Source organism: Desmodus rotundus, chromosome 3 (genome assembly GCF_022682495.2).
Source record: "Desmodus rotundus isolate HL8 chromosome 3, HLdesRot8A.1, whole genome shotgun sequence".
NCBI classification, from domain to species: Eukaryota; Metazoa; Chordata; class Mammalia; order Chiroptera; family Phyllostomidae; genus Desmodus; species Desmodus rotundus.
The window spans coordinates 12865291-12887525 of record NC_071389.1 but is presented as its reverse complement, the minus strand read 5'-3'; the positions used below and the strand labels follow the sequence as shown (position 1 = coordinate 12887525).

At 58.9% G+C, this 22235-nt stretch overlaps 1 protein-coding gene across 8 annotated transcripts in view; it reads left to right on the top strand.

Annotated features, from left to right (window-relative positions):
- HSPG2 (heparan sulfate proteoglycan 2) overlaps nt 1–22235 on the top strand; it is a 94618-nt gene that overhangs the window by 64892 nt on the left and 7491 nt on the right. For 5 of the 8 annotated variants that reach the window (XM_053920247.2, XM_053920245.2, XM_053920246.2 and 2 more), the window contains 40 exons: nt 1811–1911; nt 2020–2200; nt 2976–3101; nt 3237–3389; nt 3468–3610; nt 3940–4075; nt 4158–4312; nt 4552–4714; nt 5319–5488; nt 5575–5722; nt 6165–6316; nt 6514–6649; nt 6745–6896; nt 7887–8022; nt 8127–8278; nt 8716–8854; nt 8952–9103; nt 9685–9820; nt 9924–10075; nt 10322–10460; nt 11025–11176; nt 11373–11520; nt 12585–12736; nt 13146–13287; nt 13617–13768; nt 14153–14294; nt 14407–14547; nt 14871–15005; nt 15259–15440; nt 15881–16076; nt 16332–16511; nt 16833–17093; nt 18188–18392; nt 18911–19008; nt 19406–19672; nt 20380–20489; nt 20672–20819; nt 20905–21021; nt 21402–21419; nt 21687–21798. In XM_053920247.2, coding sequence (XP_053776222.1) covers nt 1811–1911; nt 2020–2200; nt 2976–3101; nt 3237–3389; nt 3468–3610; nt 3940–4075; nt 4158–4312; nt 4552–4714; nt 5319–5488; nt 5575–5722; nt 6165–6316; nt 6514–6649; nt 6745–6896; nt 7887–8022; nt 8127–8278; nt 8716–8854; nt 8952–9103; nt 9685–9820; nt 9924–10075; nt 10322–10460; nt 11025–11176; nt 11373–11520; nt 12585–12736; nt 13146–13287; nt 13617–13768; nt 14153–14294; nt 14407–14547; nt 14871–15005; nt 15259–15440; nt 15881–16076; nt 16332–16511; nt 16833–17093; nt 18188–18392; nt 18911–19008; nt 19406–19672; nt 20380–20489; nt 20672–20819; nt 20905–21021; nt 21402–21419; nt 21687–21798 — 5980 coding nt within the window. The remainder of the gene's footprint in view (nt 1–1810; nt 1912–2019; nt 2201–2975; nt 3102–3236; nt 3390–3467; nt 3611–3939; nt 4076–4157; nt 4313–4551; nt 4715–5318; nt 5489–5574; nt 5723–6164; nt 6317–6513; nt 6650–6744; nt 6897–7886; nt 8023–8126; nt 8279–8715; nt 8855–8951; nt 9104–9684; nt 9821–9923; nt 10076–10321; nt 10461–11024; nt 11177–11372; nt 11521–12584; nt 12737–13145; nt 13288–13616; nt 13769–14152; nt 14295–14406; nt 14548–14870; nt 15006–15258; nt 15441–15880; nt 16077–16331; nt 16512–16832; nt 17094–18187; nt 18393–18910; nt 19009–19405; nt 19673–20379; nt 20490–20671; nt 20820–20904; nt 21022–21401; nt 21420–21686; nt 21799–22235) is intronic. The other 3 variants (XM_053920249.2, XM_053920251.2, XM_053920244.2) reach the window with 1 other exon arrangement.

Here is a 22235-nt window from a genome sequence, read left to right as displayed (position 1 = left end):
GTCGCTGAGGGAGAGAGAGAAGTCTAGGGTGATGCCCGGGCGTCAGGTCTCTAGCAGCTGGACAAGTGGGGTGTCATTTACGGAGGTGTGAGAGGCTCAGTAGGAGGCTGTCTTTATTTGGGCTCCCCTCAAAGCAGAGTCTGAGACAAAGATTTGTGTGGATGTAGTTTATTCTGAGGTCAAGTGAGAGAGGGAAGAGAAGGCATCCAGTAAAGGGTGTGCTACCCAGCAGGTTACCACTGTGAGCCATTGTTGTTTAGTGCAGCCAAGGGTACTCTGGGAAATGCCCGAGTAAAACGTGCACCCCAGGGCCAAGGGAGCTGGGGTATGTATATGCCAGCTCCCGTCGGTCATCACTTGGGGCCTGTTCTAGGAGCATCAGTTCCCCTGCGCCCTGCTGCACCTCCTGGGCAGGCACAGCGGTCTCTGGTGACCTGAGAGAGCCCTTGTGCAAAGAAGTGCAGCAGCTGGCTGGAGTCAGGCCAGACGGCACTGGAGGGACAGGACGAGGGGACTGGGTGGGGCACCGGCAGCAGCTGCTACAAACAGATCAGAGGGAATCCCAAGGTGGAGACTAAGTCAGTACATCAGGCAGGCAAGGGACACGTGAGTCTGCAACTCAGGAAGGAGGCCCTGGCTGGGGAAATGAATTTGGGGGCTGCTGGAGCAGGGGACGCATTTAAAACCATGGGCCAGGGCGAAATCACCCAGGGAGAGTGTGGCCCAAGGGCAGGGCCAGGACAGAGCCACAAGGAACCCCAACTTTGACAGGTCAAATTAAAGAGTCTTTTACAGTAGGAGACTGAGTGGGTGGGGCCAGTGAGCTAGGAGGAGACTGGGGAGGTGTGTGTTGGAAGCTGAGAGGGGAGAAGGCTTCTAGGAGGTGGGTGCTCGGCCTCACCATATGCCCTGAGGAAGTGAGATGTGGCCAAGAAATAACTCCTGGCGGTCATGCATTGACCCCTGGAGATCATGCTTTGACACAGGCTGTTTGCAGTGGAGAGAAGGGGTAGGGACCAGATTAGAGTGAGGCAGAGGATGGATGGGGAGGTAGCAAGCATGGACAACTCTTTCAAGAGTCTTGGCTCTGAAGGGAGACCAAGAAATGGGGTCATAGCTGGGGAGAGCATGGGGTCAAGGGGCCCATTTCAGAGATGGGAAGTTCTAGAACACATTTGTCTGCAGGGAGGAATGATCCCGAAGAGAGGAAGGGGAGAGACTGATGTATAAGAGGACACAGCAGAGGGGGGACTCCAGCACTTGGAAAGTGGAGGGAGTGGGGGGCAGTCTCGTTCTTCAGGGACCAGGAAGGAGGGAGGTGGGGAGATTTGGGGAGATGGAAAAATTCCTATCTAGCAGTTTCAAGTTTCTCAATAAGTGTGAGCCGGAGCCATTAGCTATGAAAGCGGACTGGGGGGTTGGGAGGGTGAAGAAGATGGGAGGAGGTGTGAAATGGTTTTGGGGCGGACAGAAACTTAAACCAGACAGAAAAACCCAGTTGGAGCAAAGTGTGAAGTGTTCAGAGCTCATTTGTGGTCTGTGGTCATGAATTGGAGCCAGGTGGACTCTTGGTGTGAGGTTCTCCCATCACAGCCCGTTGGCAGCTCGGTGCCTGTAGAAAAAAGATGGATAATGGGGTTCGGATGGATGAGGGAGGGAAGTGTCAGGGAGTGGAATGGAATCTAAGCCAGACTGGGAAGCAAGTGGCATGCAGACAAGATGACGGGGAGAGCGAGATGGCCACAGGACAGGGGCCTGGCCAGCCCCTCACTGACTGGGGGGCCTCCTCCCCAACACCCACCCCCTGCAGAGGCTCCAAGCAAGCCCATCACAGTGAGAGTGGAGGAGCAGCGGAGCCAGAGTGTGCGCCCCGGAGCCGACGTCACCTTCATCTGTACAGCCAAGAGCAAGGTGGGTGGGCAGGGAGCAGTCAATGGGGTTGGAGGAGGGGGAGACTTGCTTTCCAGGGCTCTGAGCGCCACCCTTAACCCCCATCCCATCCCCTGGCCCCCCCTGCAGTCTCCGGCTTATACTCTGGTGTGGACCCGCCTGCACAATGGAAAACTGCCAGCCCGAGCCATGGATTTCAACGGCATCCTGACTATTCGCAATGTCCAGCCAAGTGACGCGGGCACCTATGTGTGCACTGGCTCCAACATGTTCGCCATGGACCAAGGCACAGCCACGCTGCATGTGCAAGGTATACCATTCAAGTCCACGCCTGACCCATCCACCCCAGTGCCCACCAGGGCGTGTTCCACTGACAGCTTCTGAGCCTCCATGGTATGCCGAGTCCTGGCCTAGACTCTGAAGAAACGGGAAAAACGGTCAAACAGGAGCCCTGCCCTCTTGCACTACCCACATGTTCTAGCCAGGCAAAGGTAAACGTGGGAGCAAACGAACAGCACAGGTACACACGGCGACGTGCATTGGGATCGTAGCAAATGTGACAGGGAAGTGAGAAAGCAGCTGAGAGAAGGGTGAGCTACTCTGCATGGGGTGGTCAGGGCGGCCTCTCTGAGGAGGTGCCATCTGCGCTGAGACCTGAAGGGAGGGCAGGTGTTCAGCCACTTAAAGAGCTGGCAGGGAGTGTTCCTGGCAGAGGAAGCAGCACATGCCAAGGCCCTGAAGTGGGAGCATGTTGATGTGTTTGAGGCAAGGCCAGTGTGGCTGGAGCTATGGATGGGGTGGGGGTAGGAGGATGATAAACCTGAAGATGTCGGCAGAGGTGAGTGCACGTGTACTTGGGGGATCACAGCAGGGAGATTGGATGTTATTGTAAAAGCGACAGAGATCCACAGATAGACCTTAAATGGGAAAGTAACAAGATCCCATTGGTATTTCAAAAGCTCCCTCTGCTCTGTGGACGAAGGGCTATGAGGGGCTGGAGTGGAAGGAGAGAGCAGATCGGAGGCTGTTGCCATGCGTCAGAGGATACTTGCCCCAACCACGTGTTCTCTCTCCTCCCTCCTCAGCCTCGGGCACCCCATCCGCCCCCGTGGTCTCTATCCACCCACCACAGCTCACAGTGCAGCCTGGGCAGCTGGCCGAGTTCCGCTGCAGCGCCACCGGGCACCCCATGCCCACCCTTGAGTGGACAGGTGAGGCAGTGGCAGGAATGATGTTCAGGGCCTAGCTCTCCTGGATGTGGGAGGCCAGGGGCAGGACTCTAGGCTGGAGGGAAGTGGGCAGCAGTGCCCATCCCAGCAGGTGCTGACCCCATTTCTCCATGTCAGGGGGCCCTGGTGGCCAGCTTCCTCAGAAGGCACAAATCCATGGTGGCATCCTGCGCCTGCCAGCGGTCGAGCCCTCGGACCAAGCCCAGTACCTGTGCCGTGCCCACAGCAGCGCCGGGCAGCACGTGGCCAGGGCCGTGCTCCACGTGCACGGTGAGAGGACCGGGCTGTGGGTGGGGCTGGGAGCGCATGGGTGGCCCAGAGAGGTATTCTCACGGGCTCTGTCTGCAGGGGGCAATGGGCCCAGGGTCCAGGTGAGTCCAGAGAGGACCCAGGTGCATGAAGGCCGCACTGTCAAGCTGTACTGCAGGGCTCCAGGTGTGCCCAGTGCTACCATTACCTGGAGGAAGGAAGGCGGCAGCCTCCCCCCACAGGTGAGGAGATCGATCGGGGGCCAGGCCCACAAGCTCAACAGAGTCCCAGCACTTGCCCCCTGCCCCTCCCCCCTGCACTTCCTGCTCCATCCCCTCCCCTTCTGGTCCCCTACACTTCCAAGAGGGCAGCCTGCTCAGACATCCTGGCAGGTAGCAGCTGTCGGCCTCTCATTTTGTAGCCTGACTCTGCCCTCCTCGGTGCCCAGCTGGGCCCTAATGTTGGCTCTGTACTTGCCTGTACCTTTTGCCCCCTCTGTCCACCCTCACTGGCTGGTCCTTGCCTGGCGGCCTCGGCCTCTCAGGCAGCTGGCCCATCTCCTGTCCGGCAGGCCCAGCCCGAGCACACAGACATTGCCACACTGATCATCCCAGACATCACAACCGCTGACGCCGGCTTCTACCTCTGTGTGGCCACCAGCCCTGCAGGCACGGCACAGGCCCGGATCGAAGTGGTCGTCCTCTCAGGTGCGGGGCCTCTGTGGGCTGAAGGAGTGCGGAGGGCAAGCCGGGGCTCCCTGAGGCCTACTCACTCCCCCTCTGCCTCTAGCTTCAGGTACCAGCTCCCTGCCAGTCAGGATTGAGTCCTCATCACCTTCTGTGACCGAAGGGCAGACACTAGACCTCAACTGTGTGGTGGCAGGGCAGGCCCAAACCCAGGTCACATGGTACAAGCGAGGGGGCAGTCTGCCTGCCCACGCCCAGGTACGAGGGTCCCGGAGCCTGTGGCAGGGGTCGTGGGGGTGGTTCTGTGCGCAGGTGGAAGCTTCACACAGCCCTGGCACTCTACGAGCAGGGCCAGCCCTTTGCTTTCCTCCCTCTCTGGCGTGGGGCGGCTCAGCGGAGCCAGTAAGCACTTGATGAATGACCTGCTGGGGCTCAGAGGGAGTGGCGACCACGGCCCCCTCCCCATCCTCACATACCTCTGTCTCCACCCGGCCCAGGTGCACGGCTCCCGGCTTCGGATCCCCCAGGTTTTCTCAACTGATTCCGGAGAATATGTGTGCCGTGTGGAAACTGGGGCAGGCTCCAAGGAGGCCTCCATCACCGTCTCTGTCCTCCATAGCCCCCATTCAGGACCCAGCTACACCCCAGGTGTAGAGCCAGGTGGGCCTGGGCAGAGGCCAGGTGTTTCCTGGGAAGGTGCCTGTGGTCTCTTCAGGATATGAGAGGCCACTAGGCAGGCTTTGACCCTCCACTCCTTGCTTGGGGAGGGGAGGGGAGGGGACTGCAGGTGGGGATAAGGCTGATCCAGCTTACCTGGTGTACCATAATGAGGGTACTGTTTTCCAAACTCATCAGGAAGCAGTAGAGTCAGGGTTGAACACTGACTTGGGGAGCTGGGCTGACCTGGGTTCAAATCCTGGCCCTACTCCTTATCAGCCGTGAACTTGTTATTTTACCTGTTGGGGCCACAGTTTCCTCCTCTGTGAAATGAGGACAATACCCCCACCCTATGGCAGGAAAACGACAAACACTTCAGGAGAGAGTTGTGGCATTACTGTCTGCATCTTTTGGCCTAGCCTGGGCACAAAGAACTCTGGTTCCCTGCAGGCCAGAGCAGCTCATCACAGATCAAGGCAAATGGACCTTGAACTCTGAGTTGGAGATGAGGGAAGAAAAAGGGGGTCTGGCTGGCCATGGTGTGGCAGAAGAGCATGGTCCCCGCCCCAGAAAGGCTTCCCTACTGACCAACCTCTCTGTGCCCCAGCTCCTGGTGGAGGCCCAGCTCGGGGCGGCTCCCAGCCCATCCGCATTGAGTCCTCCTCCTCCCACGTGGCTGAAGGGCAGACCCTGGACCTGAACTGCGTGGTGCCCGGGCAGGCCCATGCCCAGGTCACTTGGCACAGGCGCGGGGGCAGCCTTCCTACCCGGCACCAGGTACAGCAGTCCCCCAGGGCCGGCCTGCTGGAGGGATTGGACTGGACTGCTCTGGCCCCCTCTGAACCCTCTCCATTTGCATTCAGACCCATGGCTCCCTGCTGCGGCTGTACCAGGTATCCCCAGCTGACTCCGGCGAATACGTGTGCCGAGTCATCCTTGGCTCTGGGCCCGTGGAGACCTCTGTCCTGGTCACCATCGAGGCCGCTGACTCCAGCACTAACTCCATGCCTGGTAAGTGACTGCCGATGACAGGGCCACCTGGAGGACCTCCAATGTGCTGAGGGACTCGTGTTGTGGCCCGGGGCAGGGGATTCACACTGAAACTGGCTATAGGGCCTGGCCCAGGCAGACTCCACTTCTCTGAGCGATCTACCATCTCTCCATCATTCTTCTCCGGACACGTCACTCCTCATGTTTCTGCTGCTGCCTCCTCTTCCTCTCTCCCAGCCTCAACTGTCTTCCTCTCTCCTTCTTCCTCACCCTACTCTGTAAGGCTTTGCCCTGCCCTGGCCCTTCCCTCAGGGTTGCTCAGCTGAGGACATTACACCCAGGCCACAAAACCCCCAAACCTATGGGCCTGGCCTTGGAAGACAAGGCTGAGCTGGCTCCAGGGTGAGAAGCTCTTGCCCTCTCTTTTGGGAAGCATCTACTACCCTCACCCCTGTCCCCACAGCCCCAGGACCCGTCCCTCCTGTCAGGATCGAGTCCTCATCCTCCACAGTGGCCGAGGGACAAACCCTGGATCTGAGCTGTGTGGTGGCAGGGCAGGCCCATGCCCAGGTCACATGGTACAAGCGTGGTGGCAGCCTTCCCGCCCGGCACCAGGTACAGAGTAACAACAAGGTGGGAGGGGTCTAGCCAGGATGAGCCATGGACAGCAGGGTTCTGGGGTTGCAGGGTTGCAGGGATCCTGGCCCCTGAGCTGAGGGGTGGACAGTGCCCAGCTCAGAGGAGCAGGGCAAGGCGGGGACATCTGCTGGGCTCTGGGATGCCACCCTCACACTGCTGCCCATGCTGCCCAGGTGCGCGGCTCCCGGCTCTACATCTTCCAGGCGTCACCAGCTGACGCAGGCGAGTACGTTTGCCGGGCCAGCAATGGTGTAGAGGCCTCCATCACAGTCACAGTAACCAGGACCCAGGGGGCCAACTTTGCCTACCGTGAGTAGGGCAACCAGCTGGGCTGGGACAGAGAAAGGGGATAGATGGGGGCAGCTGCAGAGAACTTGGAGTGACCCATGGACCATCTCCCCCAGCTCCTGTTGGCACCCAGCCCATCCGCATCGAGTCTTCCTCCTCCCACGTGGCTGAAGGGCAGACCCTGGATCTGAACTGCGTGGTGCCCGGGCAGGCCCATGCCCAAGTCACATGGCATAAACGTGGGGGCAGCCTCCCCGCCCGACACCAGGTACAGGACTAGAGGAAGGACGGGCCAAGAAGGAGACAGGAGGGAGGCTCCTGGGTGCTGAGGTCAGAGATGGGGGAGGGAGGCTCCTCTGAGACAGGGGAACAGCCACCATGGCAACGGTGCGTGGTTCAAACCCAAGCTCTTGGAGCAGCGGTCCTCAGCCTGAACGTGGCTTCCACCACTGACTGGCTTGTGACCTTGGGCTTGTTCCTTAACCTCTGTGCTGTAGCTGCAGCACCTGTTAAGTAGTAATAATAGCACCTACCTTACAGAACTGCCTTAAGGATAAAGTGGATTAATATGGATGCAAGGGGCTCAGAGCTCTGGCTCATACAAAGTGCCATGAACTGTGTTCTTACTGTAATTCCATTAGCTACTGTTTTTAATTATATGTTATTGATTATGCTATTCCAGTTGTCCCAATTTTTCCCCCTTTTCCCCCCTCCACCAAGCAGCCCCCACTCCCTCAGGCAATCCCCACACCATTGTTCATGTCCATGGGTCATGTGTATAATAAGTTCTTTGGCTACTCCATTTCCTATACTGTACTTTATTTCCCTGTGGCTATTCTGTAACTACCTATTTGTACTTTTCAATCCCCTCACCTCTTCACCCATTCCCCCACTATTAGCTATGATTATTACTATGTTTTATAGAATTTAGGATACCACTGGTTGCAAGATGCACCGTTATTTTATGTGCCTGTAGAACAAAAAGCTGTCATTTAACTGAAAGATTATTTGCTATAAGAAGCATCGGGACCTCAGAGGCATCCAAAAGTGTCTCAGATTTGATGGAATGTATTATTAGTGCTTGCTCAGCTTACCATGGCTCCTCCTGGCCACCCACTGCCCCTGGGACGAGACTCCCTCTTTCCCACCCCTCAGCAGACAGAGCTGATAGCCAGGCCTCAGGGGTCAGAGAGTGAGGCACGTTATAGGTGCGGGGGTCTCATAGGGCCCCCTCTGACCTCGCCTCCATTCCTCCCAGACCCACGGCTCCCTGCTGAGACTCTACCAGGTGTCCCCAGTTGACTCCGGCGAGTATGTGTGCCGCGTGGTGGGGGGCTCAGTGCCCCTGGAGGCGTCTGTGCTGGTCACCATTGAGCCTATAGGCACTGTTCCTGGTAAGGGAGCTGGAGTGGAAGAACAAAAGTCCCTACCTCCCCTCACCCGCCCCTCCTCCTCCCATTCCAGCCAGGGGCTGACCCTCTCTGCTTTCTATCCCCAGCACTCGGGGTGACCCTCCCAATTCGGATTGAGTCCTCCTCCTCACATGTGGCTGAAGGTCAGACCCTGGATCTGAACTGCCTGGTGACTGGGCAGGCCCATGCCCAGATCACGTGGCACAAGCGTGGGGGCAGCCTTCCTGCTCGGCACCAGGTAGGAGGTGGGGAGCTAATGGGGGGCCTGAAGGACCCTCATGACTACAGAATAAGGACCATAGGCTTTGAATTCAGGCATATCCGAGTTCCGATGCTGCTCTCGGCTCTGGCCTGCCGTGTAACTTGAGGCCGGCCATTTGACTTCCTGATCCTCCGTGTCCCTGTCTGCCAAATGGGCTCACACTGTCTGCTTTACCCACCCTGTAGCACATCAACAAATGCTGGCCCCCCACTTCCTGCTGGACTCAGTCCGTACACTGGGACAGGGAGTTCAAGGGTCACGAATGGTGGTTCTCCCTGGAAGAGCTTCCCTCAAGCTCCAGTGGGGGAGCCAGGCTGTGGGGGGGGGGAGGGGGGGAGCGCAGAGAAGTGGGCCGGAGCCTGGCTGTGAGCCCCAGTGTCCGTCCCTGTGCCTGCCCCCCTCTGCCCTCTCAGGTGCACGGCTCAAGGCTGCGGCTGCCTCAGGTGACTCCAGCTGACTCTGGGGAGTATGTGTGCCGTGTGGGCGGCAGCTCAGGCACCCAGGAAGCCTCAGTCCTCGTCACCATCCAGAAGCGCCTTGGCCCCACCCTGTGTGGGTATCTCAGGGGTCATAGAAGGTGGTGTGCAGCTATGAGGGCCATTTCATCCTCAGCGGCTCCCATACCCTGCCTTGCATCTCCTTCTCCCAGCCCAGAGTGTGGTGTACCCCGTCCGCATTGAGTCCTCCTCGGCCTCCCTGGCCAACGGACATACCCTGGACCTCAACTGCCTGGTGGCCAGCCAAGCCCCCCACACCATCACCTGGTATAAGCGAGGAGGCAGCCTACCCAGCCGGCACCAGGTACTCAGCCAGCAGGCAGAGAGAACAAAAGCTGAGCTCACCAGCCCTGATGGGAATCCAGAGGGGCACTCAGAACCTCTTCAGTACTCACTTAGTCATTCAACAAACATTGGGTATTCTCGCTATATGGGTCCTGGACCAGTGTTGAGGACACGGAGGCAAGTCTCTCTGACCTCAGTTGGATCCTGTGGTTTAACAGAACGTTCTATGATTCACTCACTTGCTCCATTTCCCTAAGAACGTGCTCCAAGCCAGGTCCTGCACCTAGCTCTGAGGATTGCAGATGGGCTGAGACAGGTGCCTGTCCTCAGGCAGCTCGCAGGCTGGAGGGTGGGGCAGCATAGCAGCAACCTGAGCAGGGTGCTGTGGAGTCACCGGGATGGGCTTCAGTAGAATCGTATTAAGGCCAGAGGCAGTGTACACCCCAGTCCAGAGCCTCAGGAAGGCCCCTGGGGGTGTTCTGAAGGAGGCTAGGGCGGGCGCTGGCCCGGGGCCAGGCAGGGATGCTCCTGGAGTCCCTGAGCAGCAGTGCCGGGACATGGAGGTGCTGCCCTCACCCGCTAACACTTGCTCCCCTTCAGATTGTGGGCTCCCGGCTACGGATCCCCCAGGTGACACCAGCAGACTCAGGCGAGTACGTGTGTCACGTCAGCAACGGTGCCAGCTCCCAGGAGACTTCACTGATCATCACCATCCAGGGCAGCAGCTCCTCCCACGGTGAAGCGCACACGCGGGGGTCCAGGAAGTGGGTGTAGGGGCAGGTCCCTGGCATAATCACTGTTGGCTGACTCTGGTTACATCGGACCCTCTCTGTCCCCAGTGCCCAGTGTCTCCCCACCAATCAGGATCGAGTCCTCATCCCCCACAGTGGTCGAAGGGCAGACCTTGGATCTGAACTGCGTGGTCGCTGGGCAGCCCCAGGCCATCATCACGTGGTACAAGCGTGAGGGCAGCCTTCCTGCCCGACACCAGGTACAGAGTGGGATGTGGCAGTGAGGATGGAACCCTCACCTCCTGGGGGGGGTACAAGGACAGCCCCAGGGGCAAGGAGCCCAAGGCATTAGCTGGCTGTCCTGGGGCAGTCCTCCCTCCTGCCCTGCATAGACAGAGGGTAGCCTCAGCAGGTCTGACGAGAGAGGCTGGGGGGAGCCCTGACCCAGCGCATGACCGCTTGGCCCCTTGGTGCCCCTTTTCCCTCTTTCCTCGCACACCTACCAGGCCCACGGCTCCCTCCTGCGGCTGCACCAGATGTCCGTGGCTGACTCGGGCGAGTACGTGTGCCGGGCGAACAACAACATCGATGCCCGGGAGGCTTCTATCATGGTCTCAGTCTCCCCCAATGCCGGCAACCCCTCCGGTGAGTCTGATGAAGACCCTGGAAGGGCCCAGGAGACGCAGGTAACAGTGCTCCCTGGGGAAGGTGGGCTCTGCGAAAGACGCTTGGGTTTGAATCCTGCCGGTACCCGCAAGGGACTTGAGTGAGTTACTCTCCTCCCCAGCTTCAGTTTCCTCCTCGGTGATGTGGGTATACATACGGGTCATTCCAGCCTCACAGAGCTGCCCCGTACGGTGGCTGCCACCCACATGTGGCAGTTCAATTATTTGAAGTGTCAGATTCACATGCTCACATTTCAAGTGCTCCGTGGCCACATGTGTGTGGCCAGTAGCCACTGTGTTGGACAGTGCAGATGATAGAGCATTCTGTCACTGAAGAAAGTTTATGAATTTCACAAGCACTGAATGAGTTAACACACACAAAGTGCTTAGAACAGTGCCTGGCACACCGTGAGTGCTTACTAAGTGTTAACTATTATTTTACCCTAAGGAGGCGGGGGCTTCTGTGGCTGAGGTGTCCAGCAACCCAGCTGTTCCCAAATCTGACTACGGCCAGCGCCGTGACTTGGTGTCTTTGTACCCTCAGTCCCTGGCAGTGCCGTGCCCATCAGAATTGAGTCATCACCTTCACATGTGGCCGAAGGGCAGACCCTGGATCTCAACTGTGTGGTCCCTGGACAGGCCCACGCCCAGGTCACGTGGCAGAAGCGTGGGGGCAGCCTCCCAGCTCATCACCAGGTATGGGAGTTTGGGGGCAGGAAATAGTGGGAGGGCTGCTAGAGGAGGAGGCCCTGGACAGGGGTCTGCCTCCTAAGCTCTGCCCAGGAAGGAGGCCTGGGAGACGCTGTGGGATGCAGCGCCTACCTGCCCCAGCCCTTCAAAGACTCCCATTGCCACATCTGCTTCTCTGTCTACCTTTCCTGTCCCTGCTCAGGCTCACGGCTCACGGCTGCGGCTGTACCGGGTATCCCCAGCTGACACGGGCGAGTACGTGTGCCGCGTGGTGAGCAGCTCTGGCTCCCTGGAGGCCTCAGTCCTGGTCACCATTGAGGCCTCTGGCCCTAGCACTGTTCCTGTCCCTGGTGAGTTTCCCTGTGGTGGTGCTAGGAAACTGGAGAATGGAGGAAGGGAGGGGGTAAGCAGGCAGAGGTCAGGAGTGAGGGCAAGTGGGGTTCAGCTCCAGGACCCGAGGGCACAGACTTTGGAGTCTGGCATATATGTGCTTGAGTCCCAGCTCCTCTGTACACACTGTGAGATGTTACACAGTCCAGTCCTCTCTGCGTTTCCCTTTCCTCACCTGTAGAGTGGGGAGAGTCGAGCTCTTGCAACAAGTACCTGAGTTCCCTAAAGGCTGGAACTGCACCTCTAGGGATATGTGAGGTGGTTTTAGGTGGCACCTGATGGACATCTTGTACGTTAATATGGTATATTGGGGGAAATAGCAACATATCACACCTATCATGATTTCATGGAAATCATTGCTTTAATGGGGCTAAGTATTAAAGGGTTTTTGAAAGTGAATCAATAGAAAGGAATTGTAATTAACAGCACAGGGAGCACATGACTAGGGCAGACATCACGATAATAGTATATGAGTTGCTAAGTAATAAACATGATACGGCACAAGTAATAAACACATAAATATGTGTTATACATATCAACTCATTTCATCCTTATAATAATGCTTGGAGGTAGGTATGATTGTTCTCTCCATTTTACAGATGGGGAAACTGAGTCACAGTTTCAGAAGTGAAGTAACTTTCCAAAGGTCACAGGACTAATAAATGGCAGAGCTGGGTTTTGAACCCGGGCAGTCTGGCCCCAGAGTCTGGGTTCTTAGCCACACACTACTGAAGTTTAGGAAACATCAGTGATCTGTGTGGAGGTGCCAGGCCCTGAGCCCTGGCCGCCAATGGTGTGTGGAGCACAGGGGGAGATAGTGGGACCAGTGTCGGGGGTGGGGCTGGAAAAATGGGGCACCTCTACCCGCAGACTAACCCAGCTGTTCCTGGCCTCAGGAGAATGGGAAAGGGGGAATCAAGGCCACCTCCCCACGGTGTCTAGTCTGAATATCTGGGCACCCAGTGCAGAGGCTGAGGGCATAAGGGTGGGAGTCTCAGCCCACTGATCTCTTCCTGTGCCCCAGTCCCAGGCAGAGGTCCACCCATCCGAATCGAGACCTCCTCCTCCCATGTGGCTGAAGGGCAGACCCTGGATCTGACCTGCGTGGTGCCCGGGCAGGCCCATGCCCAGGTCACGTGGCACAGGCGTGGGGCCAGCCTCCCTGCCCGGCACCAGGTAAGGGGGCTGGAGAAAGCAGAATGTGGGCACTCCCTACCCCATGCCACCCCCTGCCTAGGCAGTCCTGCCGGAATGCAGCCCCAGAGGGGAGGTGGCCCCAAGATCACTGGGAACCAGAAGGTCAAGAACAGGCTGGGCACGGCAGGGCCACCTTTGGTCCCCCAGCACCTTGGTGGCAATTAAAAGATGGCTCTTATTCAAGACCCGATTTCCCCCTACCAGGAAAAGTGCTATAATAAACATGTTGCACAATGTCCGATGTTGAAGGGGCTTGCCTTCGACAAGACGCAGCCTCCGTAACTGTACGTGGCAGCCCTGGGGACAGTCACCAGCAGGCCTGGCCATCTGAAGGCCTTGGCCGAGGGCCCCCAGTGTACTCTCTTCACTCTCGCCCCAACCTTGACAGGCCCACGGCCCCCTGCTGAGGCTGAACCAGGTGTCCCCTGCTGACTCTGGCGAGTACTCGTGTCAGGTGACCAGCAGCTCGGGCACCCTGGAGGCTTCTGTCCTGGTCACAATTGAGGCCTCCAGCCCCGGCCCCATTCCTGGTGAGTGATGGCAGCAATGGGTGGTGCTGGGGGGCGGTGCTTTCTGGCTTTGCTGCTCCCTGCTCTCCCAGCCAGGCTCTACCTGTCAGCTCCACGAGGGTCCTCCAGCTGCTCCCCCAACCACCAGGGTCTCGTTCGGGGTCTCACCACAGGCACCTTGGCTCCCAGCAAATGGAGATCCTTCTTAGGCCAATGGTGCTCAGCCACGTCAGTCACTCAAGTCACTGCACCTCAGGAGGAGGACCAATTGGCATTCACTGCCCCCACCTTAGATTCCCGCCTTCACTTCCAGGATCCTTGCCTTCCTCTCACACCCCTTGTGCCCACAGCCCCAGGACTGGCCCAGCCCATCTACATTGAGGCCTCTTCCTCCCACGTGGCTGAAGGGCAGACCCTGGATCTGAACTGCGTGGTTCCCGGACAGGCCTATGCCCAGGTCACATGGTACAAGCGCGGAGGCAGCCTCCCTGCCCGGCACCAGGTACGGGGGCAGGGTGGGTGGTTCTAGGCAGGCAGGGTTTGACCTGCAGTTGCCTTCTGCACCCCAAACCTCATGCAAACTCCGGCCTGCTTGGGGCCCCAGGGGAGAAAATACTTTTTAGGGGAAGAGTCAACAGTCTGGGAGTCGCGACACCCAGCTTTTCTCCTGGCTCTACTGCTGAACTGTCTCCTGAGCTGGTTTCCTCCTCTGTGGGGAGGTTGGGTTGCATGTGTAGGATTCCGTGAATGAAGCTCATCTGCATTGGCTGGAGCCCCGCACTCCCGAGACCCAGCGAGAATTCCTGGGCGCCGGCAGAGCCAGGCCTGGGGACTTGCCCTGTCCAAGCACTTTGGCCTGATGGCTGCCCCACCCTCACTCCGACAGACCCATGGCTCCCAGCTACGGCTGCCCCACCTCTCCCCTGCCGACTCCGGAGAGTACGTGTGCCGTGTAGTTGGTGCTGTAGGCTCTGAGTGGGAGGCCTCCTTCACAGTCACTGTGCCACCCAGTGCAGGCTCCTCCTACCGTGAGTGTGGCAGATGCCATGGGCCTGGGAAGGAGGGGGACTCCGGAACTGGGGCAGGGGTTGAGCCAGCCCAGTCCACTGAGCCCAGCCCTCGGCACCCCTCGTCCCCCAGGCCTTAGTAGCCCTGTCATCTCCATCGACCCGCCCAGCAGCACTGTGCAGCAGGGCCAAGACGCCAGCTTCAAGTGCCTCATCCACGAAGGGGCAGCCCCCATCAGCCTTGAGTGGAAAACTCGGAACCAAGAGCTGGAGGGTAAGCGGGCGGCTGGGCAGGGCTGGAGGCAGGTGTGAGTGCATGGTGATCACCGCTGTGGGCGGGCGGAGGCTGAGGACAGCACCAAACTCACTGTGTGACCCTGGGGGTGGCCCTTCCCCTCGGGGACCTCAGTGTCCCCATGTGGATGGTCAGGGGACTGGATCCAGCAGTCTGCAAGGACTCCTTCATCTGCCATCCATGACCCTGTGAGCTGGACACCCGGGCTGGAGGGGTCAGAGACGTGGGGCAGAGGCACACCTACAGGCAGCACCAGGGCATGCGGGCACCCTGACTGACCATCCCTTCCCCAATGCCCCCAGACAACGTCCACATCAGCCCCAACGGCTCCATCATCACCATTGTCGGCGCCCGGCCCAGCAACCACGGCACCTACCGCTGCGTGGCCTCCAATGTCTATGGCGTGGCCCAGAGTGTCGTGAACCTCAGTGTACACGGTAAGGGCCGTCAACCCCGTGGGCTCTGCCTTCCTGTTTCCAGCCCCGATTCCAAGCTTGGAACCTCCAGGTTTAAATCCGGCCTCTGCCACTGCCTCCCTCTTGGGCATTCTTCCTCCCTGAACCTCGGTTTCCACGTTGGTGCGGTAGGGAGACAAGTCCCCACCCCGTAGTTACTGAGAAGCGGGTCATGACAGTGGACGTGACCAGCAGAGCCCTGCATTTGTATCAGCTGTGTCACTCCTCTGGGCAGGGCCCCCTACAGTGTCTGTGCTCCCCGAGGGCCCTGTGAGGGTGAAAGTGGGCAAGGCCATCACCCTGGAATGTGTCAGTGCTGGGGAGCCCCGCTCTTCTGCTCGCTGGACCCGGGTCGGCACCCCCACCAACTTGGAACAGCAGGTGTTTGGGCTCGTGGACAGCCACACGATGCTGCAGGTGAGGCGTGGCTTCCACTGGCCAGAGGCCAGGGCTGTTTTATCTCTGGGTCTGAGGCCCAGTCAGGGCCCATCCTTGAGCAGATGCTTAGAAGAAAGAATGCTGGTTGGGCAGATGAGTGATGAATGGAAGGAGAGAGAAAGGGAGGGGCGGGGTAGGGGGAGGGTGGATAGATTGGCGGGTGGGTGGGAAGAGGAAGGTGGAAGAAGGGAAGGAGGAAAGAACGGATGGGTGGGGTATATGGATGAATAGGTGGGCAGTTTGGTGGGTGAGTGAATGGGTGGACTCATGGGATGTCTTGAGTGTTAGCTCTCAAGCAGCCAGTCAAATAAAAACAGAAGGAAAGGTAGAGGAAAGAGGCGAGGCCAAGGCAGAGCTGGGGACAGATGCCGAGGTCCCCTGTCAGCACCCTCACAACCTGCCCTCTGGCTTCCCTCCAGATTTCATCAGCTAAGCCGTCAGACGCCGGCACCTACGTGTGCCTGGCGCAGAACGCACTGGGCACAGCACAGAAGCGGGTAGAGGTGATTGTGGACGTGGGCAACGTGATCCCAGGGGCCCCGCAGGTCCAGGTGGAAGAAGTTGAGTTGACTGTGGAAGCTGGACACACGGCCACCCTGCGCTGCTCAGCCACAGGTGTGGACAAGGCCTGGCACTCGGGCAGGCGAGCAGTGGTGCTCTGGGGCTTGAATTTTAGACTCAAGAAATCTGAAGATGGTGTCATGCCCAGGGAGGGGGCTTTGCTGCTGCGTCTCCCAGCGATACTTGAGGTGCCCACTTAGTGCCCCCCCCATGAAGAGCAAGGTCATCCAGGTCCCTTCCTCACCGCTCCTGCCAGGCTGTCTCTGAGGCAGCCCAGCGACCTCTGCCGTCTTCTGCTCCACTCCACAGGCAGCCCCACGCCTACCATCCACTGGTCTAAGCTGCGCTCCCCACTGCCCTGGCAGCACAAGCTGGAAGGTGACACACTGATCATCCCCCGGGTCGCCCAGCAGGACTCAGGCCAGTACATCTGCAATGCCACCAACCCTCTCGGACATGCTGAGGCCACCATCGTCCTGCATGTGGAGAGTAAGGCCCCTATGCGCCCTCCTGGTGCCACCCTGTCTGTACTACATGGAGGTCTGAGCCAGCCTACCAGGCTGCACCCCGGACAGAACTGCGGGAGCTCCATCCGGAGAGCCTCGTGTAGAGCCCCCAGACCCTGCCCTGGCTTAAAGCCCATGTTCCCTCCTGGGACCCTGGATTCCCTCATGCTCAGTCCTTGGGGCTCACTGGTCAGTTCCCTTGGTCCTTTGGCAAGTCTCCTGCTCCCATCCTGATCTCTGTTCTCTAACTCCCCCCCCACCCCCCACTGGCCCCACACCCCACCTCTCTGTCCCCTTCCCCCAGGCCCGCCGTATGCCACCACAGTCCCGGAGCACGCTTCAGTGAGGGCAGGTGCAACAGTGCAGCTCCAGTGCCTGGCTCATGGGACGCCCCCACTCACCTTCCAGTGGAGCCGCGTGGGTGGCAGCCTCCCCGGGAGTGTGACGGCCAGGAACGAGATCCTCCACTTTGAGTCTGCGGCCCCGGAGGACTCAGGCCGCTACCGCTGTCAGGTCACCAACAAGGTGGGCTTGGCCGAGGCCTTCGCTGTGGTGCTAGTTCAAGGTGAGCAACCTAGCTCAGGCTGGGCCGCAAGGGTCAGCCCTCCTCCAGGCCCTTTGCTTACCCAGCGACTGGCACCTGGGGACCCCTACTTAGGACACAAAGACCTCCCTCTATTACGCCACCCAGAAATCCTTCCTTTTCCCCCTGTTCTCCAAGGATGGAAGCAGGCCCGCCTCCTCCATGAAGACCCCCATCACTGAGTTCTCAGCACCTCTAGCTCTCATGGCTGCATTGCTGTTTTGGCGGTGACCTCACACCACCAAGGGCTGTTTACATAAGCACTGCAGCCTTCTTCACCCGTGGGCTAAGGACGCTCAGGGCAGGGCCTGGACTCAGTCATTTCAGCAGCCCCGGGCTTGCCCACCACAGGACCGAGACGGGGCGAGTAATGGCTGGGTAGCGATGACAATGAGTGTGCGGCAGGGCAGCACCGCCCCCGGCATTCCCAGGGTTTCAGTGGCTCTCCAAAGAATCCAGCAGCTCCACGGTCTCCTCCAGCAATCACACAAAACCAAACAAGTGCTATGAGGCCCCACATTCTAGAAGTGCAAAAGCATGTAGCCCATGGGTCAAGAGCCTGGGCTGCAGCGAGCCCGGGTCAGCGCACAGCCCTGTCACTTGATAGTTGTAAGACGAGGCGTGGCCAAGTCGTCTCACACCTCAGTTTCTTCATCTGTCAAGTGGTGGGGACAATGCCAGTACACAGGCTGACTTAGAAAGGTACACACAGGGAGAGCCCGTGGCACACAGTCGGCACTTAGTAAGTGCCAAGGATATGCATCTGCCCCTCCTCGACTTCCCGTCCCTCCCCGCAGGAGGCCTCGCGGGTGCCTTCACCATGACCGTGGGTCCTCTCACGTTAGGCAGGAGCTTGTGGAAGCGCGGAGCCCCGCGCCCCATGGCTCTTCTGCGTGTTGATTGAGTGTCTGCGTGAGTGAGCAAATGGGTGATCGGCCCATGAAAAGTCTTTTTCTCTGGTCAGAGAAGCTACCAGAAGACTGTCATTCCTTGAATGTTAGGATGGGGGCTTCCTGGGCCCTGGGGAAGTGTCAGGCATCGCACACACATGCAGAACCTCGTGTGTGTTCCCATAGGCCCCTCTGGCTCTCTCCCTGCCACCGCCAACCCAGCAGGATCCACACCCCCTGTTCACATCACCCCTCAGCGGGAGACCAAGAGTACCGGGGCCAGCGTGGAGTTCCACTGCGCCGTGCCCAACGACCAAGGCACCCAGCTCCGTTGGTTCAAGGAAGGGGGTCAGCTGCCTCCTGGGCACAGTGTGCAGGATGGGGTGCTCCGGTGAGTGGGGATGGGGGCACCGCAGCCCAAGCTGTACGGTGGGGCTGTTAGAGTGCCTGCCTGCCCTCTGGTGCCCTGCATGAGACTGGGTCCTTGGACAAGTCCCTCCGCCTCTGAACCCCAGTGTCCTCAGCTGTACGTGGGTTAGATGAGGCCACGATGAAGTTATCTAAAGCACTGAACACAGTGCTTAGCACCCGGAAGGCCTTTAGTGCCTAGTGGCCCATGTTCGCGTTGTATAGAAGAAAGAGAACAGGCAGGCTCTGGGGCCGGATATATACACATGATCCAGGTCTCAGCTCTGCCCCTCGATAACTTGTATCTCGAACTCTAGACCATAAGGTGTTAGTCTAAAAAGCGTGCTGACAGCGAGCCTACTGCCCACCTGCCTGCCCCGCATGGTTACTGCGAGGCTAGAAGTTGATGCCCTGTGCTGATCTCTGATGGCTTCGAACTCCCGTGCTGTTGCAAAGCATTCTCATCAGTTGTTTTTATTCACTGATGACTTGTTTTCACAGAATCCAGAACTTGGACCAGAGCTGCCAAGGGACATATGTTTGCCAGGCCCATGGACCATGGGGACAGGCCCAGGCCAGTGCCCAGCTAATTGTCCAAGGTGAGATGGTGGCTGAGACCTCTGCTAAGAACAGGGGACAGGGATGAGGGGCACAGGGACCGTGTTCCCCAGGAAGCCCTTCGATGTGTATGAGTAAAGAGAATGATTCGATTGTGGCTTGCTTGCGTCTAGCTAGAGCAAGGGGGCTTGACAGATATTGCAAGGGAAGCAGAGGAAGGGAGGTGGGTGGAGTGGGTGGCGCCCAGAGAAACCGAAGGAGGATGACAATGGACACACAAGTGAGGAAAGGAATAAACACAAGAGGAAACCAGTGTGTTAATGAGTGCGTGTGCGAGAGAGTGCGTGAAGAGATGAGTGAGCGCCCAGGGCTCCCTGCTCACCTTTTCCTGGACCCTCGGGCCTGGCCTCACGCTGCCTTTGCCGCCTCCACCCCCAGCCCTGCCCTCTGTGCTCATCAACATCCGGACCTCTGTGCAGACCGTGGTGGTCGGCCATGCTGTAGAGTTTGAGTGCCTGGCCCTGGGTGACCCCAAGCCTCAGGTGACATGGAGCAAAGTGGGAGGACGCATGCGGCCTGGCGCCGTGCAGAATGGAGGCATTGTCAGGATCGCCCACGTGGAGATGGCTGACGCAGGACAGTACCGCTGCACTGCTACCAATGCCGCCGGCACCACCCAGTCCCACGTGCTGCTGCTCGTGCAAGGTGAAGGCCGGCGGGGGCCGGGGAGCACGGCTATCTCCTGCTTTACTCTTCCTTTCCACTCTCGTGGGAATTTTCAGTTTTGTGTATTTAAGGGGCAGGTTTCGTAGCTGGTGGAGGCAGCGGGGGATAAAAGTGAGTGTTCCTCTGGGGCAGGCTGGAGCTCACAGGAAAAGGCCAGGCCAAGGGGCATCGAGAGGAAACAGATACATAGTCCTTCCCTACCGAAGCACCTGCCCTGATGAGGGAGACCTACGGCCCAGTCTGGGGGCGGAGACATGTGAACACCAGACACATAACAGAGTGAAACAGGGCAGTGGATGCAGGGCAGGCACAAATCTGTGCTTTCTTCAAAGGCAGTTCCTTTTCACCCCAAACCCTAGGCCTTGCCCCTTAACTTCCTGACCCGCACTGCCCTTCTCAGGTCCGCAAAGGGCCGCGCCATTTTCTGCCCAGGTGCGTTGAGGAGTCTTGGGCTGTGGAGTCAGATGGACCTGTCCCTGAGTCCTGACTCTGCCCTGTTCCAGCTTTGCAACCAGGAATCAACGTCCACTTTTCCCTCTAAGCCACAGTTTCCTCATCTGTGGAAGAGGGGCATACTGTCTCCCTTCAGGGGACCACGTGAAGATTAAACAAGTCAGGCATAGGCTGGGCTCACAAATGGTGCCTGTCATGGCGTTGATGGCCTCGGTCTCTTTCCTCCCTCGTAGCCTTGCCCCAGATCTCAACGCCCCCAGAGGTCCGAGTGCCTGCTGGTTCTGCAGCTGTCTTCCCCTGCATGGCCTCTGGCTACCCGACTCCTGACATCACCTGGAGCAAGGTAAGTGCCTGGCAGGGGGCTAGTGGGCATGCCTGGGGGTCAGGAACCAGGTCTCCACCATCTCTGTGCCCCTACCACCTGGTCCAGCCTTGGCACAGAGTGCTCAGGGTTGGGGGGGTGGACCTGAGGCAGACATGGGAGACAGGCCAAGGCCAGGGTCCCAAGTTCAGGTATGTTTTCAGCTGGATGGGAATCTGCCACCTGACAGCCGCGTGGAGAACAACATGCTACTGCTGCCCTCGGTCCGACCCCAGGATGCAGGCACCTATGTCTGCACCGCCACTAACCGTCAGGGCAAGGTCAAAGCCTTTGCCAATCTGCAGGTGCCAGGTAGGACAATAACCCCCACCCCCCGGGGTTGGCAGTGCCCCGGCCACTGCCCGGCGAGCATCGTGTCTGTGTTCTCTGCCCACAGAGCGGGTGGTACCCTACTTCACGCAGACCCCCCACTCCTTCCTGCCGCTGCCCACGATCAAGGATGCCTACAGGAAGTTTGAGATCAAAATCACCTTCCGGCCTGACTCAGCTGATGGTGAGCAGGAGAGAAGCTGATGTGGGGGGCCCAGGGTAGGGAATCTCCTGGGTGTAGCTGCCATCACGGCATGAGCCCCGGAAGCCCCAAGTCCTCCTGAGCTCCCTCAGCCCTCTCTGTCCTGGAGCCCCAGGCCACCCCTCTGAGCCCTCTCTCATCTCTCATGCCTCCTCTCTTCTGCATCCCTGCCTCTGTGACATCTGCCATCTGAGTCTCCCCATCGTCCCTCTGCCACTGGCACATCGACACCTAGTCCTCCTGTCCCATTTTCCTAGTCTTGTCTCTGCTCCTTCTTCTCCCATCTCTCACCCTTTCCTCCTCTCTCTCTCTCTCATCTGTCTCCTCCCACCTCTCGCGGGTCTCTGACTTTCCCTGGCCAGGCCTCCTTCTCTACTCGGGTGAGTGTCTGCCGCCATCACCCCGTTCAGGTAGAGCCTGCAGTGGGAGTGAAGCAGATTCAGGTTCTCTCTGGGAGCTGTCAGCCAGGCCTTCGATTTAGGGCACCATCCTGAGGTGGTGGGAAGGCTCTGGCCATGCAGGGAGTGCCAGAGGGAGGGGCAGCTCTTAGAGTGGAGGGCTCGTGCACTTGGGCGGTTCATTCCTGGGCTGGGCAGACAGGGAGCCTGTAGTTGGCTGGGAGGCCCTTACACATCTGTGCCGCCCAGGGATGCTGCTGTACAATGGCCAGAAGCGGATCCCTGGCAGCCGCACCAACCTGGCCAGCAGGCTGCCTGACTTCATCTCCTTCGGCCTTGTGGGCGGAAGGCCCGAGTTCCGGTGAGACCCTCGCCCTCCACATTTATAAGGGGCTGGGGCCTGGGGGACTAGACTTCAGGGCTTTAGTCAGCCACCCACCACCCTGGGCTGAGTTGTACATGGAGGTTCTGGAGGAAGGCAATGTGGCCATTACCCTCGGTGCCACTCAGTCTGCTGGAGGAGGCACAGCGAGCCTGCCAGGGGGAGGAGGAGGCAGCCTGAGACTTGCACACAAGCACTCGGTGGTACTACGTGTGTCCTTCGGAAGTGGGGCTGCTGCAGTCCAGGATTCATGCAGTCATCGAGCAGTTGTTTGCTGAACACCGCTGTGTGCCAGGCACTGGTGCGGGGATAAACAAAACAGATCAAGTTCCGGCCCGGTGGGCGTGTGTGTTCTAGCTGGGGAAGGCCGGCCTTGAATAAAGGCAGAAGGAACAAGGCGATCTCAGAGGAAGCAA